The 16132-nt window shown below is 62.1% G+C and overlaps 2 protein-coding genes across 3 annotated transcripts; one reads left to right on the top strand and one right to left on the bottom strand.

Moving 5' to 3' along the window:
- Positions 1-19: 19 nt before the first annotated feature.
- Positions 20-2359, top strand: UCN (urocortin). The gene is made up of 2 exons (XM_090031320.1): positions 20-1685; positions 1937-2359. Exon 2 carries the CDS (start codon positions 1955-1957, stop codon positions 2210-2212), a length of 258 nt encoding a protein of 85 aa, XP_089887446.1. The 5' UTR covers positions 20-1685; positions 1937-1954; the 3' UTR covers positions 2213-2359.
- A 7155-nt stretch (positions 2360-9514) lies between these two features.
- On the bottom strand, positions 9515-15636 carry TRIM54 (tripartite motif containing 54). Of its 2 annotated transcripts, XM_090031311.1 has the most exons (10): positions 15101-15635; positions 13928-14100; positions 13679-13850; positions 13284-13379; positions 12874-13107; positions 12646-12668; positions 12170-12294; positions 11714-11821; positions 11128-11166; positions 9515-9726 (listed from the first exon to the last, which is right to left on the bottom strand). In XM_090031311.1, the coding sequence occupies exons 1-10, from the start codon at positions 15266-15268 to the stop codon at positions 9716-9718; spliced, it is 1149 nt and encodes a 382-aa protein (XP_089887437.1). In that variant the 5' UTR covers positions 15269-15635; the 3' UTR covers positions 9515-9715. The 2 variants fall into 2 exon arrangements, with proteins under 2 accessions (XP_089887437.1, XP_089887438.1); XM_090031312.1 differs by lacking the exon at positions 11128-11166 and having other exon boundaries at positions 15101-15636.
- Positions 15637-16132: the final 496 nt, after the last annotated feature.

The following is a 16132-nucleotide window of genomic DNA, read 5'->3' as shown; positions in this document are numbered from 1 at the left end:
GGGCCCAAGGGGTAGCACCACGACTGCCCCAGCGCAGGCCTGGCCCCAGCCCGGGCTGAGACCAAGTTATGCTGTGGAGGGAGCCGAGCTGCCCCACCAGCCCCTCCATCCCTCTATGCGGGGCCACACTGGGACAATAAAATGTGGGAAAGCCCCACTCGGGACAATAAAATGTGGTGGATGAGTGCTGGGTACCTGTCCCTGCGTCCACCCTGGGAGGGTCATGGACTGTACGCAGACCCTGCAGGGAAGGGGCTGGGTGCTGCCAAGGCTCTTGGAGGCCCAGTCCCGTCCAGCTCCAGGCACCATGCACAGGGGGACATGGCAGGTCCAGGCAGGTGTCCCACTCCCTGTTCCCGCTGACATGGTACTGCAAGACAGAGCTCAGGGCATCACAGCTGGGGACCATCCCAGCTGCCATGGTGGTGATGGGGCCTGTGGGTGGCAGTGGCCTCTGGGGCTGCGACTGAGTCATGCCCACAGTGTCAGGGCCCCACAGCAGCCATGCCTGTGGCCAGTGGCTTATGAGCTCTGCCCTGCTGGAAAGCGACAGGTCTTGGCGCAGGGTAAGGCCCACTCTGGTACAGTGGGGCAGGGCCCAGGCTGCTCCGTTCCTGTCTGAGCGGGCTTGGGGCTGGGGGTCGCTGCCCATACCCTGGCCGCAGAGCCTGGGCCGGGCAGCGAGTGGCTGGGCCCAGCCAAGGGGCAAGGTGCTCCTGCATCACCTGGTGTTTCCCTGAGGCATCACTGGGAAGGGCCAGAGCCGGGGGCTGAGGCAGAGTCCCCATGGGGGAAGGCGGCAATAGCCCCAAGGGGCCCTGGGCCCGGCCTGACCCGCCCGAGCGGAGTGAGGCCTTGTGGGGAGCCCCACACTGACGTGGGACCGTTGCCGCACCCGCGCCCAGATCCCTCGTAGGACCCATAGCATCCCGAGGATGGTGGCCACCGTCACTCACGGCTAGTCATGGCCTGGCCCACGTGTGTCCCCGTGTCGCTCTGGCCGCTGCAGCAGCCGCGCAACCCCGGGCCCATGGCCACACACGGGGCCTCGTGTGCAGGGGAACATGACCGGCTCCTGCCGCGCGCAGCAAAGCTCCAGCAAGCCTGGGACGCTGCACCTTGGGGACGGCCGGGCCAGAGTCCGCCCACGCGCGGGTGGCCCTGGCCCCGGGAGTCCTGTCCTCCGCGCCCGGTGCGGGCCTCTGGACGGGTGTCCCGCGCCGCACCCCGCGCACCCCCGGTCGGGGCTGGGGATGGGGGGAGGACAGGTGGGGTGGGGGCCGGGCCGCGCTTCGCACGCTTCAGCACCGCGGACAGCGGCGAGCGCCGGGGCGGGCGGACCGGATCGGGCCGGGGGCAGTACGGGGAGGTGCGGGGGCATCGGCTCGAGGCCGCCGCCCCCGGACGCTGCCCTTCCTGCGCCCCCGGGGCCCCGACGGCCGCGGGGAACGGCCTAATAGGGCGCAGGGAGCGCGGGACACAGCCTGCCCCTGCGCCGGGAAGGGGGTCCCCGGTGGCCCCGCCCGGCCGGGCCCCGGGCTCCCGCCGCCGCTCGACTCCGCGGCCGTCCCGCACTGACGTCAACGGGAGCTCCCGGCGCTATAAAAGCCTCCCGCCCGTCGCCGCCCCGCGCCGCGCCGCATCCCCGCCGCCGGCCGGACCCGCTCCGCGCTCCAGGTCTGCAGGTAGGGCCGGCCGGAGCGGCGCGGGGGGGCTGGCCGGGCTGCGGCTCCCGGGGCAGCGGCACTGAGTCCCGGCGGCCGGCGGGGAGCTTGCGGGGCTGGGCCGGGCTGGGCGCCCCGGCGGGGGGCGGGAGGCAGCCGCTCACTGTCCCGCGCCCTGCGTCCGCCGGGCAAGTGCAGGCGGGGCCTGGGGCCGCCGCTCCGGGAGGCTGTCCGCCACCCGCCTGCTGCGCCTGACGCCGCTGTGTCCGCAGGTCCCGGCCGTCCCCAGCATGAGGTGGGCACTGCTGGCGCTGCTGCTGCCGGCGCTGCTGCTGCTGCTGCTGCCCCCCGACGGCGCTGCCCATGGGGACTCGGGCCGGCAGCGGGAGCCGGGGCCAGGCCCCGGGCGGACGCGGCGCGAGGAGCCGCCGCTCTCCATCGACCTGACCTTCCACCTGCTGCGCCACATGCTGCGCCTGGCGCGGACGCAGAGCCAGCGTGCCCAGGCCGAGCAGAACCGCCTGGTCCTCGACGCCGTCGGCAAGTAGCGGGGCGGCCCGGCCTTCAGGGCCCACGCACGGCGGGGGACGCGCCAGCAGCGTCCCGGGGCCCGCGCCCCTCGCCTCCCCCGCGCCGGGGCCGGGGCTGGGCCGGAACCGCGGAGACGCCGCGATTTTCTAATAAAACTTGTTGGAAACCCCCCATGTCTGCAAATCTGCGTGGGGTGGGCTGGGCGCAGTGAGGGGCCGGGCCGTGGGGGCCAGGATTAGGGGCCGCGGGACGGCGAGCCACGGTCCGAGTACGACCTCCGGCCGGGCAGCAGCGCCGGCGGGGCCAGGACTTTGCGTGGCTCGGACGTGTGACTGCCGTCCCTGCCTCTGCCGCGCCGCGCTGCTCCTCACTGGACGGGAAGGGGTTAAGCAGGCACCGCAGCGCTCCACACCCGCCCCGCCGGGACGGGCAGCTGCGGGCCCCAACCTGCAACTGGCGGGGCAGGGAGGGAGGCGGGGGACAAGAGGGACTGGGGCCCCAGGGGCTCCCCCCGTCCCGGGCTGCGTGAGTCAGCGCGTGCGGGGCAGGCGGGGGCAGTGGCGGGGGCAGCGGGCGCTAATTGCGGGCAGCGCCCGCGCCCGGGGCTGTTTGCTCAGCGCGCGGCGGTAATTGCCTGCGGAGGCGGCGGCGGCCGGGAGCAGCCGGGCTGCGTGCGGGCGGGGCGGGGCGGGGCGGCCCGGGAGGGGGGAGCGGCGGGCGGCAGGACGCGGGGGAGGGTCTCCCTCGCGGGTGCCAGGGGCGGCCGCCTGCTCCCGTCGGGCTTGGTCCCGCGGCTGCGCGGGGCAGACCCCGGGGGCGGGAAGCCGGGCATCTACTGTACCAGGCCGGGCCCGGCTGGGGCTGCCCAGAGCGAGCTGCCTGGGGTCCAGCGGTTCCCTGCAGCCCGGGAGGTGGGGCGGGACTTTGGGGCACATCTGTGCAGCAGCAGTACCCGGCGGGGCGACCTCCCGGCTCCTCGAGACTGTCGCGGCGCTCTCGTGCCCCGCGCGCACTCCCAGTGGGCGGGGGCGCCTCGGACGTCGGTGGGAAGGAGGCTTTTGCTGGGGTCCGGCCTGGGCCCGGGCTGCTCCACAGACTCCTCATGCTCCAGAGGCTGGAAGCGAGGGCTGCCGGAGCAGCCCACGGACCGGGAAAGCTGGTGGGGAACGGAAGCGCGACTCAGACGGGTCTCTGCGACCGGACAGCTCCCAGGGGGCAGCCCGACGGGGTGAAGTTCAGTGCGGACGGGGCAGAGGCTGCGCTTCAGGAAGAAGCGTCACAACCACAGGCACAAGCCGTGGACAGGCCGGGTGGCAGCACCATGGAGAACAGCCACGAAGTCTCAGAAAGCCTGGTGTGGCAGAGCTGCGGGGTCACCTCTCGTCCAGCCCTGGCCTGAGCCAGGCTCAGCCCCGTCCAAACCAACCCCATGTCCGACATCGGAGCCACACAACACAGTCATCTCTGACACAGCCCCAGGCATCACCCCTGCCCCCAGGGAAAGCGTGTGTGTGGGGGGGGGGGGGAGGGCACAGCCACCAATGTCCTGCTGCTACCACAGGGTTCAGAGACACTGAAGAAACCCCAGGCACAAACTATAGCCCCCTACTAGTATACCCCCTGCTAGAGAGGAAGGTGAAACTCCCCAGTCTGGGGGGAAAGGGGGGGATTCCTTCCTGACCCCAAATGCAGTCAGCCTGACCCCAGAAGGAGAGCAGAAAGGCAAGCCTCTCTGAGTTTGAGTCCCAGCAGGATCATTGGCACAGCCCAAACACGGTCTGCAGCTTGGGCTACAGCCACCACCCAGTGCTCCTGAAGGAGGCTTTAAAACCCCCCTGACAAACATAGCAGAAAAGGAGAGCAGGGGCAAACAGCACAGCCCAGAAGCTTAGGAAATGCCACAGTAGAGCACAGGCATCGCTACAGCTAGATAATCCCTGCCCAGTGGCTGTCCAGCCTCTCCCTGAATACTTCCAGTGAGGGAGCCTCCACAACTTTCCTGACATCTATTCCACAGCCTCCCTGCTCTGACCGGGAAGAAGTGTCTCTGGATCTCCAGCCTAAATCTGCTTTGCTGCAACTTCCAGCCATCGCTCCACATCCACCTCTCTGCAGCAAGAGAAGAGGGGCTTTTTCTCTTCGCTCTGGCAGCCCTTCAGGGATTTGCAGGCTACTGTCATGACCCCGCTTAGGCACTTTTTCTGCAAGCTGATCCTGCCCAGCTCCTCCAGCCTCTCCTCATATGACTTGCCTTCCAAGCTCTGGATCATCTGTTGCTGCCACTGGACCCTCTCTAATGTCTCCATATCTTTTTTTGTGGAAATATGGAGCCCAGAACTGCACACAGCATCCAGATAAAGTCTGACCCATGCCAAGCAGAGGCATTATTACCTCCCATGTCTTGCACCTGATGTTTCTGCTGCTGGAGCCCAAACTGTATTGGCTTTTTGTGCATCTGCATCACACTGCAGATTCCTATTGAGTCTGTGATCTACCAGGACTCCCCAGTCCTTTTCCATGGTGCTGCTATTTAGCCAGGGGTCCCCCATTTTGTAGCTATGCTTTTGATTATTCTTCCTGCAAGATGCACAAAATGTAGGGAGCATGCAATAAACTGAATGTATGTGCCATGTTGTGCTGCAACATGTTTTGGTTTCATATTTGCTGTGTGTATTGTTCTGTGCTGTAGTGTGCTTTAATTTGACCCTTGTCTATTTTCCTTTAATACTGCATCTTTCCTTTCATAGACAGTGAGGGTTGAAGGGACCTCAGGAGGTCACATCTAGTCCAACCCCCTGCTCAAAGCAGGACCAGCCCCCAACTACATCATCCCAGCCAGAGCTTTATCAAGCCCCTCCATTCCCTGCCTGCTCCCTTGATTGTTGATCTGGAGGAAGCATGATGCCTGGGCAGTAGGCAGGAAAGCCCCCTCCTGTGTGGCATTTGTTTTAGGACCACCCCCTCATCCCCCACTGTGTTGAGATCAGAAAACCTGGTCTCCAGCATACAGCCTGCAAATCAGGGGATATCTGAAGCCTGGTCTCATTGGCCAGGGTCTTCAGGGTTCATTTAAATTAATTGGTTGGGAGGCCTGAAAGTAAGACTGGGAAAGCTAGGGTGATGTCATGCCAGGTACATGGGAAGGACAGTTAGCTAGAAGGGGGCTGGAGCTGGGAGCTTTAGCTTTCATAGACATAGAGATTTGGGCTGGAAGGGACCCCGGAGGATTATCAAGTCCAGCCCCTTAGCAGAGACCTGGACTATGCCCTTATGCACGGGAGTATGGAGGAGTCAGAAACTGGTCTTGTAGAACTAAGAAGCTTAAGAACATCCCAAAAGGAGCAGGAGAGCTGGGAGTTACAGGGAATATTCTTGCTGAAATAAGCCAAAAAACAATTTTTTCCCCTTCAGGACAATGGAGAAGCAGGGGCAATGTGCTTTAGAGATGCACCTCTGAGTTGCAAGGCCACAGCTGGGATGCTGCAACTTACACATCATTCTTTGTTAAGGATTCTGGCTGTAGGCAAAGACTAATTCTAAAAGATTATAATTTCATAGTTGGTCGGGTCAGAAGGGACCTGAGCAGATCGGCAAGTCCGACTCCCTGCCATGGTAGGAAAGAGTATTGGGGACAAATGACCCTAGCAAGGTGTACATCTAACCTCCTCTTAAAGACCTCCAGGTTAGGAGCCAGCACCACTTCTCTTGGAAATTGTTTCCAGATCCTAGCCACCCTGACCATGAAGTCGCACCTCCTGAATCTCCCCTCTCCCAGCTTGTGACCGTTATTTCTAGTCACTCCTGGCAGTGCTCAGGGGAACAGGGACTCCCCGGTGCCTGCTGGTCCCCTCTGACCAGTTTGTAACAGGCCACTAGATTCCCCCTCAGCCTTCTCTTGTGGAGGCTGAACAGGTTCAGGTCCCATCGCCTCGCTTCACAGGGCCTGCCCTGCTGTCCCCTGACCATGCAAGTGGCCTCCTCTGGACCCTCTCCATGTTGTTCACATCCCTCTTGAAGTGCGGTGCCCAGAACTGGATGCAGTACTCCAGCTGTGGCCTGACCAGTGCCGCATAGAGGGGGAGGATCACCTCCTTGGACCTGCTCGAGATACATCTGTGGATGCATGACAAGGTGTGGTTGGCCTTCCTGACCACGTCCCCACACTGCCAGCCCATGTTTATCTTAGCATCAATGATGGCTCCAAGATCCTTTTCTGCTTCCCCACTGATGAGAAGGGAGTTCCCCAGCCTGTAGGTCTGGTGCTGTGAGTTGGGAGAAAGGACCCCAGAGAGGTGCCCCAGCCAGAGGAGCCAAGGTGGAAGGGGAAATGCAGATGGGCATTGCCATGGGTAGGCCTGGTTCCTGAGCTTTTTGTGATCTTCTCTGCCCCAGCAGAGCTGTGTGATCAGGACAAGGAATTTGGAGGTACGCTATGCTGACTGCAGCCACCATCACTCCCCACCCCCCCCAGGCACCACATGGAAATGGAGGTTTGCATCCTACAGCCTTGCAGGGAGCAATGAGGGGCCCCTTGCACCACAGAAGGACCAATGCTCACTAGCAACTCTCCAAGTCACAGCAAACCCCAGGAGCAGCTCCTGGGACTCTCCAGTGTGGGTCCCTCTCTCCAGCCTGTTGCTAAGTGGCAGGGATGGGTGGGGGGTGCAGGCCCCTAGAAATAACCTTTTGGGCAAGCCCCAAGTCCCAGGCTGCCTGGGCACAGGTGGAGTCTCTCCAAAGATGTGCAAACCAGAGACAACACTTTGCAATTGACAGCGTTTCAAATTGCATTTTGGGTTTTCTTTGTCTTTACCTGAATCTGATCTTTGCATTTACACAGACCCCTTCTTGCAGGCTGTGAAGGGTAAGACCCCTGTTCAATTCAGTGATCCCAGATTTCTGTGTGAGAAACTTATTTAGGTCCCCTGAAATTTGAACCCTGGCCCTGTTGTTGCCCCCTGGTGCCTGGTGGAAAGGTTACACTCCTGAGCTGCAGCACCTTGTATTGGTCCATAAGCAACTTCATCCTGTTGCTCCAGCCCAGCTTCACAGCCTGCGGAGAACCTTCTGAACTGCGCTCATCTGCTCCAGCATGCTCACAATCCTTCCTAGTTTCATGTCATCTGCAAACTTGCTCCCAAAGCTGCCTATGCCAGTATCCAAATTGTTCATAAACACATTGAATAGCACTGGGCCCAGGACAGACCCTTGTGGGACTCCACTCAAACCTCCTGCCACCCTGACATGGACCCACTCATAACTACACTTTGCTTGTGGCTATTAAGCCAGTTGTCTGTCCACCCTGGAGTACTTCTGTCCAGCCCATGCGTCTCCAATTTTGTTTACAAGAAAGCCATGTGGGACCTTGTCAAAAGCCTTGCAGATCCAGATCCCCTATATCCACAGTATTCTCCTCATCCACCCAAGTCATTACTTTGTCAAAGAAAGAGATCAAGTTTGTTTGACACTATTTGTTTTTCATTAATCTATGTTTCATAGTAGCTAGAGTCGGAAGGGACCTAGGTAGATCATCTAGTCCGACCCCCTGCCTTGGCAGGAAAGAGTACCGGGGTCAGATGACCCCGGCAAGGTGCTCATCTAACTTCCTTTTAAAAATCCCCAGGCTAGGAGCCTGCACCACTTCCCCTGGAAGCTGGTTCCAGGCCCTAGCCGCCCTGACTGTGAAGTAGCGTCTCCTAATATCTAATCTAAACTTACCCTCCGCCAGCTTGTGACCGTTATTCCTGGTCACTCCTGGCAGCGCATGGGGGAACAGGGACTCCCCCAGTACCTGCTGATCCCCCCCGACCAGTTTGTAGCAGGCCACAAGGTCCCCCCTTAACCTTCTCTTGTGGAGGCTAAACAGGTTCAGGTCCCGTAGCCTCTCCTCATAAGGCCTGCCCTGCTGACCCCTGATCATACGAGTGGCCCTCCTCTGAACTCTTTCCATATTGTCCACGTCCCTCTTGAAGTGTGGCGCCCAGAACTGGACGCAGTACTCCAGCTGCGGCCTGACCAGTGCCGCATAGAGGGGGAGGATCACCTCCCTGGACCTGCTCGAGATGCATCTGTGGATGCATGACAGGGTACGGTTGGCCTTCTTGACTGCCTCCCCACACTGCCGGCCCATGTTCATCGTGGAGTCAATGACGACTCCAAGATCCTTTTCCGTCTCCGTGCTGGCAAGAGGCGAGTTCCCCAACCTGTAAGTGTGGTGCCGGTTCTTCCTCCCCATGTGCAACACCTTGCACTTATCAGTGTTAAACCCCATCCTATTCTCATCCGCCCACCGTTGCAACCTGTCAAGGTCAGCTTGTAGCCTATTGCACCCTTCTAGTGCACCCACATCCCCCCACATCTTAGTGTCATCAGCAGACTTGAACAGGGTGCTTTCTACCCCGTCATCCAAGTCACTGATGAAGATGTTGAACAGTGCAGGCCCGAGGACCGAGCCCTGCGGAACCCCACTGCCCACGTCCTTCCAGGTCGAGAAGAACCCATCCACTACCACCCTCTGGGTGCGGCCCTCCAGCCAGTTGGCGACCCATTTGACCGTGTGGCTCCTTGTGATCAGCCTTTCCTCCTCCAGATGTCTGCAAATGGCCTTCCTTAGGATCTTCTCCACTAGCTTCCCAGGTATGGAGGTGAGACTACCCAGTCTGCCATTCCCCCAGTCCTTCTTTTCTAAAGAGGAGCACTGCACCAGCCTTTCACCAGTTCTCTGGTACCTGGCCCACCTCCCACAACTGCATGAAGATCATTGCCAAGGGCTCTGCCGTCTCCTCTACCAGTTCCTTCAGGACCTTGGGATGAAGCTTCTATGGCCCTGCTGACTTGAGTTCATTCAGACCCATCAAAAGCTCTCTGACCATCTCTCTTGTTATCTCCTCCCTCCCCTTGTCCCCCTCCTCCTTATCCAAATCATCCTTATGAGGTGTTTGCCAATAGCATAATGTTTTTGTGAAGACTGCAGCAAAGGGGATGGTGAGTAGCTCCACTTTCTTGTATCTACTGTTAGGAGTCCCCCCAGCTCGATCTAGAGGACCGGCAGCTTCCGTGGTCCCTGTTTTCTGGCCAACAGACTTACAGGTTAAAGAAGCCCTGCTTGTCCTTAACCCCCCTCACCAGGCGCAGCTTGTTCTCCATCTTTGCCTTCTTGATCTCGGCCCTGCCAGTTCCTGCAACTTCGTCTCTGTTTCCAGGCAGGGAGCTGTGGAGGTCTCAGCAATCCTAGCCCTGCCCGAGCTCCTAGCGTTCCCCCCCCCAATACACACACAACACTAGGACCTGCAGGCAGCACCCCCCCAGGTCTGCACACGGATGTTCACACGTGTTTAATAAACCAACAGGCGACCATGTCAACTCCAAGGTTCATGAACTATAAAAAAAAAGGTGTGGGGAGGGGTGGAGGAGCAGGAGGGGGCAGTAGTGAGCAGGGTAGAATCCATGGCTGGTGATGCCAGGTCTGGGTTCACGCTCATGAGCTGGTAGCTCCACAACCCCGTCCTGCTGCAACATGCTCAGTGCTGGCCTGGCGGGGGAGAAGGAGACTCAGTGCCCAGCGCTGCACCCCCATACCTGGCCTTTGTTCCACACCCCCCCATAGTTGTACCCTGCTGCAACCCCCACATTGGCACTGGGCCCCTGCTGCCCTGGGGTGGCCGTGCAGGGTGCCCCTGTAATGAAGCTGAGGGCACCTGTTGCTTTAAGGGAGAAGCTGCACCAGGGCTGTCCCCAAGTCGGGGAGGACTGAGCTGGCTGCAGGGGCCTGGGCTACCAGGGGCCCGGGCTACTAGGGGCCCATGGACTCCAGGTGCCTACTGGGGGCCTCGCTGCCCAGCACGAGACAGCAGGGCAACGCCAGGGCAGACAGCAGGATGCTGCTACAGCCTGGCCAGGGAAAGTGCAGGAAGCTGCTCTGGAGGGGACGGGCGCAGTTAGGAGAGGAGCCAAGGGATACAAGCCCAGGTCCCTGAGGTGGGGGCAGTGAAGCCCTGAGCTCTGCCAGGAGAGGAGCTCCAGCCAGCCCAGGCTGGTGGGGACTGGGAGCTGTAGGCCACCAGCTGAAACCCAGAGCAGGGGGTGCGCTCACAGTTTTGCTCTAGTTTCACTTGGAGGACCAGGGGTGGCAGTGGAAAGGTGGGCACAGGGGTGCCTAAGGGCATGCCAGGGTTTGAGCCCTGCCAGGGGCACAGGCGCGAGACAGAAGCAAGCTGAGCCTGAGAGAGCCAGGACCTGACCCTGGACATGAGGCACAGGCAAGCTACAGCCAAGAACGCCAGGGCCTGAGGCTGAGAGTAGGGCAACAGAAGTGGCTTGAGCCCAAGTGGGACAGGGCCTGAGCCCAGAGTGGGGCAACACAACTGGCCAGCAGAGGCTGAGTGAGAAGCCAGGCCAGTGCCAGTGGGCCTAGGCCACCAGTCAGGCCAGAGCAAGAGTAACCTGTAAGCTAAGGCTGGGAAGGCCAAAGCTGACACAAGAAGGTCAACAGAGATGAAGTGACATCTGCAAGGCCCAGCCATAGCCATGGAGGCTACAGGAGACCATTATTAAGGGCTCTAACGCTTAAACAAGTGCCAGTCAGGCCATGGGTGGTGACCACCAGCTCACTGTGCCAGCCAGGCACCAGTAGGTGCACCGGGGTGCAAGAGATCCCTGTGGGGAGCTGAGCACCTGAAGCCAGCATGCCAAGGCCCCCAAACCCCCACAGGGTCGGTTGGATTGGTAGGGAACAGGGAGAGCTGCCCAGGCCTTGAGCAGCCTCTGGATCAATGTCCAGGGAGCAGAGAGGCACAGCAGGTGAGACAGATGGGGCTGTTACACAGAGAAGCAGGACAACAGCAGGATCAGGGTGGGTTGAAGGGATGTCATGTCCACCCCAGGGCTTGTCCTGCCACACCCCCAGCAGGGACCAGCTGGGAATGGGCCTTACCATGCCGGGAGCTCACCAGCTTCTGCCTGGGTCCCGCATCTGGTGGGGGAGAGACGGGGTGAGGCAGAGGGGTAGAGACCCTGGCCTGGACTGTCCCCATCATAGCTGTACGCCGGGCAGGCCCTGCAGCCTCTCCCTGCATTCCGCTCATGTGGGGCTTTTGGCCCGCTAATATGTCCTCCACAGGAGGTTTATATTGAGCAGATTCTTTTTGGTATTGGGTGGTGGAACCGGAGCGTGCTCCATCCACTCCATGCATTGACCTGGTATTACAGTGCTCCCAGGACCGGTGCAAAAACAAAAACAAAACAAACCATGGGGTGGGATCAGGCCTGGCTGGGAGCAGAGCTACCCCCAGGGGCACCAGCTGGGGCTTCCCCTCCAAGCATAGGGCCCCCTGCCACATGGGCAGCACCTGCCCCCAGCCCTGAAGGCCAGTGCCTGCCTGGACCCCCAGCCCCAGGGCTGAGCCCTCCGCACCCCATCAGGCAGGACCTGGGGTGAAAGCACCAGCCCAGGATGCCAAGCTCTGCCTTTGCCCATCCCCAGCACACTGGGCACTGCCCCTGCCCCTAGCCCCTATCACCTTCTGGCCCCTCCAGTCCATCCGATCCATCCAGCCGCTGGTCCTCGCCTGCCACGTCACCACCATCCAGGCCCAGGGGCCCCTCAGCCTCCTCCTCACCCAGGGGGTCTGCAGGAGCAAGAGCCTGTCACCCCAGAGCCAGGCCCTATTGTGCAGTGGGCCGGGGGCAGGTCTGGGGGGACCCTGGATGCTGTAGGAAACAGAGCTGGAGCTGAGGGGCAGCTGCTCTGCCAGGATTACTCAGCCCTCTCATGCACTTTCACTGCTCACAGCCCTGCAGCTCAGCCCCCTTCCCTGGACACCCCTCACCCTGAGCCTGATCTATTGGGGCCATGTAGGGTGCACTCACATGTGGGTGCCTTTGCACCACCCCCCAGACCTTTCAGATGGGCTCACCTGGTAGGGATGAGGTCCACCCCCCACGTCCCAGGTGATGTGCCCCCTGCCCCACATCACCTGTCTGGAAGTCGATGGTCCTGAGCATCTCAGCCACATGGTCCACATTGATGGAGAAGTGATCCATGCTCTCATAGCCGGGCTCTGGGCGGCTGCTCAGTGAAATCTTGGACATGTCCATGATCCTGCAAGGAGCCGGCACCTAGCCACTGAGTGCCAGCCAGTGCCAGCCCCACGGCCAGAGTCACCCTTGCCCACTCCTCCAGTCCCACGGCTGTAGACACCCCCTGCTACCCCCCAATTCCAGACCCACAGCCTGCCTGGCCCATTTGCACCATGGCAGCTGGGGCGAGAACACAAGCAGCATGGGGGCTATGCGGGGGCGCTAGACTGCAGCTGGGGTCAAAGCTAGGCCAGAGGTGCTGCAGTTGCCTCGGAGCTGGGGTCTGTCTCGGTGAGTGGTGGGGCCCAGCTGCACTAGGTGGGAGACAATTTCACACCCCTGCCCCCTCCCCCCAGCGCCACCCCAGACTCACTTCTTGATCAGCTCCTTGGATTGCTGCGGAGGAAGGGCAGAGAGTGAGTGGGGCCCCACTGGCTCCAAGGGCCCCCCTGCCCCTACCCCATTCACACCTGTGGCCCCTCATGCTCAGGAGGCAGCAGCTCCAGTCATGGCAGCTGGGCTGCAGCCTGGGGCAGAGACTCAGCACACCCCCGAGGCTGGACAGACCCCAGTGACCCCAGCATGGTCCGGCTGCACACACCTGCAGGTAGACGGCCATCTGCGGCTCCTCCATGGACTGGATGGCTGACTCCACCAGCTTGGAGGAGGTCTCCAGATGGTCACCGTATTGGCGGATGAGCTCACGCACGCGCTGCACTTTCCCATCCTGCTCCCGCCCCACAGCCTGCAGCAGCTCAGCCTTGCGCTCCTCCAGGACCCCGCATAACCCATCGAAGCGCTGACTCAGATGCTGCTTCTGCCGCCGGCTGTTGTCCTGGCGGGGGGCGGGGGGGGAAATGGGGGGGTAGGCTGGGCCACACATCTTCCCCTCCATGCTGCAGGGCTGGGAGCCCAGGTGGCTGGGTTCTCCACCTGTTCTGTGAGCCCCCGTTCCCTCTGCCCCACCCAGAACCCTGAGAGTGCCTGGATCCTGGACCCCTGAGCACCAACCTCAATGGCATGGCAGATCTCTTCCATCTGCGTGACAATGGCTTGGATCCGGTCATTCCCTGCCACCAGCATAGCGATGCCATCGCTCAGCTCACTCTGCCATGCGGGCATAGTATGGGGGTGAGCACTAGGCATGGAAGTAGGGGTATAGGCACAGTCCCCACAGGACACTTCCCAGGCAGGCACTACACCTGGCCAGGACTGGGCCCCTGCAGGACCACCCACCCCCACCCTCTAGCAGGATAGTGTCCCCACAGGAGTACCCATTCCAGTCCTGTGCCAGGATCGGGCCCTGATGCAGCACCCAGCCCCCTCCCTCTGTCCAGAGCCTGCTGGGCCCTGGGACCCCAGGCTGTGGGGGCATGCGGGGCCCTGGCAGGCACAGGTGCCAGCACCTTCTGGCGCTTGTAGACAGCGGGCAGGGGCGCGACTTCGCAGTCCTTGTGGGCACCAAAGACCTTGCAGAGGGAGCAGGTGGGCACCTCGCAGCTCAGGCAGTAGATGTTGATGTGCTCCTCCTCGTGCTCCTCACACATCAGCTGCGGCTCCGCTTTTGTGTGGAGCGGCCTGGGGTGGGGGGCACAGTGTGAGCTCCGCAGCGGCTGGGCCAGGGACATGGGGGCAGCGTCCCCCCGCAGCAGCACCTGGAGGACTCCTGCTTGTAGATGTCGATGATGTTCTCCACCAGCAGGTTCCGCTGCAGCCCGTAGACGCCGTGCCGGTCCAGCACCACCTCGTGCCGGCACGACGGGCACCGGAAACGCCCGCCCGACGACACCGTGCTGGAGCTCCGCGACTGCCACAGAGGGTTGGAGGCCTGCAGGCACAGCCACGGGGTTGTGGCAGCTGCGTGGGCTCAGGGAACCTATGCTGCCTGTGCCTTGCTCCCCCCTGGCTCCTGGCCCCAGCCGCAGCACCCCACCCCCCACAACCATGGGCCTGGCTGCTGGGCCGTAGCCTTGAGAGCAGTGATGCTGGCTCCGTGGTCTCCAGCTGGCATGGGGCAGCTGGGGCAGGGGCACACAAGTGCCAGGGGTCATGCAGGCAGCAGTTCGGGTGCCCCTGGCCCTTGGAGCACAGTGCCCTGCTGCCACCAGCTTGCGAGCAAGGGAGCGGGGAGCTCTGCCTGCTCCAGCCGGGGTCACAGGCCACAGCAGGGACAGGCCCAGCAGTGCCCTGGCCTTCCCATGGATCCCCAACCTGACCTGCGTGTGGGGGGCAGCACCAGGGCCTGGAGCTGCTTGGGGCTGCGGGCTGGGAGCCAGCCTGGCCTATAAATACCCAGCTGGTAAACACTGAGGAAGGGGAGGCGGAGGGGGCAGGAGGAGCCTGAGCAAAGAGGCCAGGACAAAGGGAGGTGGGCTCAGGCAGCGTAGCCCAGCCTGGCAGGACAGGCCTGGACTCCCAGCCTGGGCCTGGGCCCGGGCCCCCAGAACCCCTTGTTCCCTGGCGACCCCCAGACCCCACACTCTCACTCGAGAGAGAGCTGCCAGCTAGGGGCCAGCCCCCCAGTAATGGTGTGGGGAGGGTGTCTACAAGCACAGTTCTGCTGCAGCGCCCAGGCACCTTACAGGCAGCCCCTCGGTGACATGGCTGGGCCTTAGGCCATGGGGACCCAACATGCCCCCTCCCCAACCCCAGCCAGAAGCCACAGGGGTGACACAGCATGGCCAGATGTGACACCAAGTCAGCGCCAGGGAGAGGGGGGGTGAAAGTCTTGTGGCCAGGCCCAGCCATGGGGTCCACATGCCCCCAACCCACACTGCCCCAGGCTCCCAGCAGGGCCACGCCCCTCATAGCCCCACCGGCTGGCGCACCTGAAAGATGTCATTGGCACACTTGCGGCACAGGTTGTGCTGGCAGGGCAGGATCACCACAGGCTTGGTGAACATCTCCAGGCAGATGGGACAGATGAGCTGCTTCTCCAGTGTGTCCATGCTCTGCCCATCCCCCAGCATTGGCTTGAAGCCCACCGCAAAGTTCATCCCCACGGTTTCGTTGTCCACCCCACTGCACCTCAGCCCCACTGCCACCACTGGCCTGCCGGCTTGTCTTGCCCTGTCCAGCTGCCCCAGTACCTCAATATGTCTGCCGCGCCTTTTCTGTCTGCCCCGGTACTGCCGCCGGCCTGACCTGCCCTGCCGGGTTGCCCCAGTACCTCTCTGTCTGCCCCACTAGCTCCACCAGCTAGTCCTGCTCTCAGCTCACTTGCCCCGTGCTCAGCCTGCCTTCTCTCTTTGTCTGTCCCAGAGCTGCCCCCAGCACGTCTGGGGCTCTTCTGCCGGTCCTTGGGCTCTGCCCATTCCCGCAAGGGTGAGAGCAGTGGCTAATTTTAGCTGAGCTTTGTGCTGTGCCGCGTCCCTGAAATTCCACCTCCATTTTTATCCCTGGCGGCGGCTGCAGCTGTCAGCAGCGTCGAGTGACACTGAGTCACACTCTCCCGGAGGGAGAGGGGAATGGGACAGGCAGGCACCTATACTGGGGGAGCCCATGGGACCCCCTACTTGCCCCCAGCCCAGGGGAGGAGGGTGCTGAGGGGTCTGCCAGGGACAAGGGGGAATGTGGGGAAGGCCTGGGGGGTGCGCCGTGGCCATCACGGGAAAGCCCAGGCCCCAACCCCACGTGCCTGGATCGCACTGCGGCCCCTGCCACCAGGACAGAGCTACAGGGCTGGGACAAGGGCCCCAGCCCTATGTGCCCATGGGACACCACTGCTCCTGCCACCAGCAGACAGCCACAGCTGTGGCACTGGGACATAGGCCCCGGCCCCCAGGCCAGCAAGGCCCATGGCTGGGGGACGATGTGGGCCACAGACCCTGTGTCTCCAGGCAGTGAGGGATAGGGCGGCC

Source organism: Crocodylus siamensis, chromosome 1 (assembly GCF_052110815.1).
Source record: "Crocodylus siamensis isolate JL-2025a chromosome 1, ASM5211081v1, whole genome shotgun sequence".
NCBI classification, from domain to species: Eukaryota; Metazoa; Chordata; order Crocodylia; family Crocodylidae; genus Crocodylus; species Crocodylus siamensis.
The sequence above is the reverse complement of the archived record's forward strand: the minus strand, read 5'-3'. Positions and strand labels throughout refer to the sequence as shown.

What these genes read in the sequence shown, in the direction of transcription:
- UCN (XM_090031320.1), top strand. Translation starts at nt 1,955, where the DNA reads ATGAGGTGGGCACTGCTGGCGCTGCTGCTGCCGGCGCTGCTGCTGCTG.
- TRIM54 (XM_090031311.1), bottom strand. Translation starts at nt 15,268, where the DNA reads ATGAACTTTGCGGTGGGCTTCAAGCCAATGCTGGGGGATGGGCAGAGC. An exon ending in TACAAGCAGGAGTCCTCCAG is followed by an intron (nt 13,851 to 13,927) that starts GTGCTGCTGCGG and finishes CCCCCACCCCAG; the next exon opens with GCCGCTCCACACAAAAGCGG. An exon ending in GACCATCGACTTCCAGACAG is followed by an intron (nt 11,822 to 12,169) that starts GTGATGTGGGGC and finishes TTGCTCCTGCAG; the next exon opens with ACCCCCTGGGTGAGGAGGAG.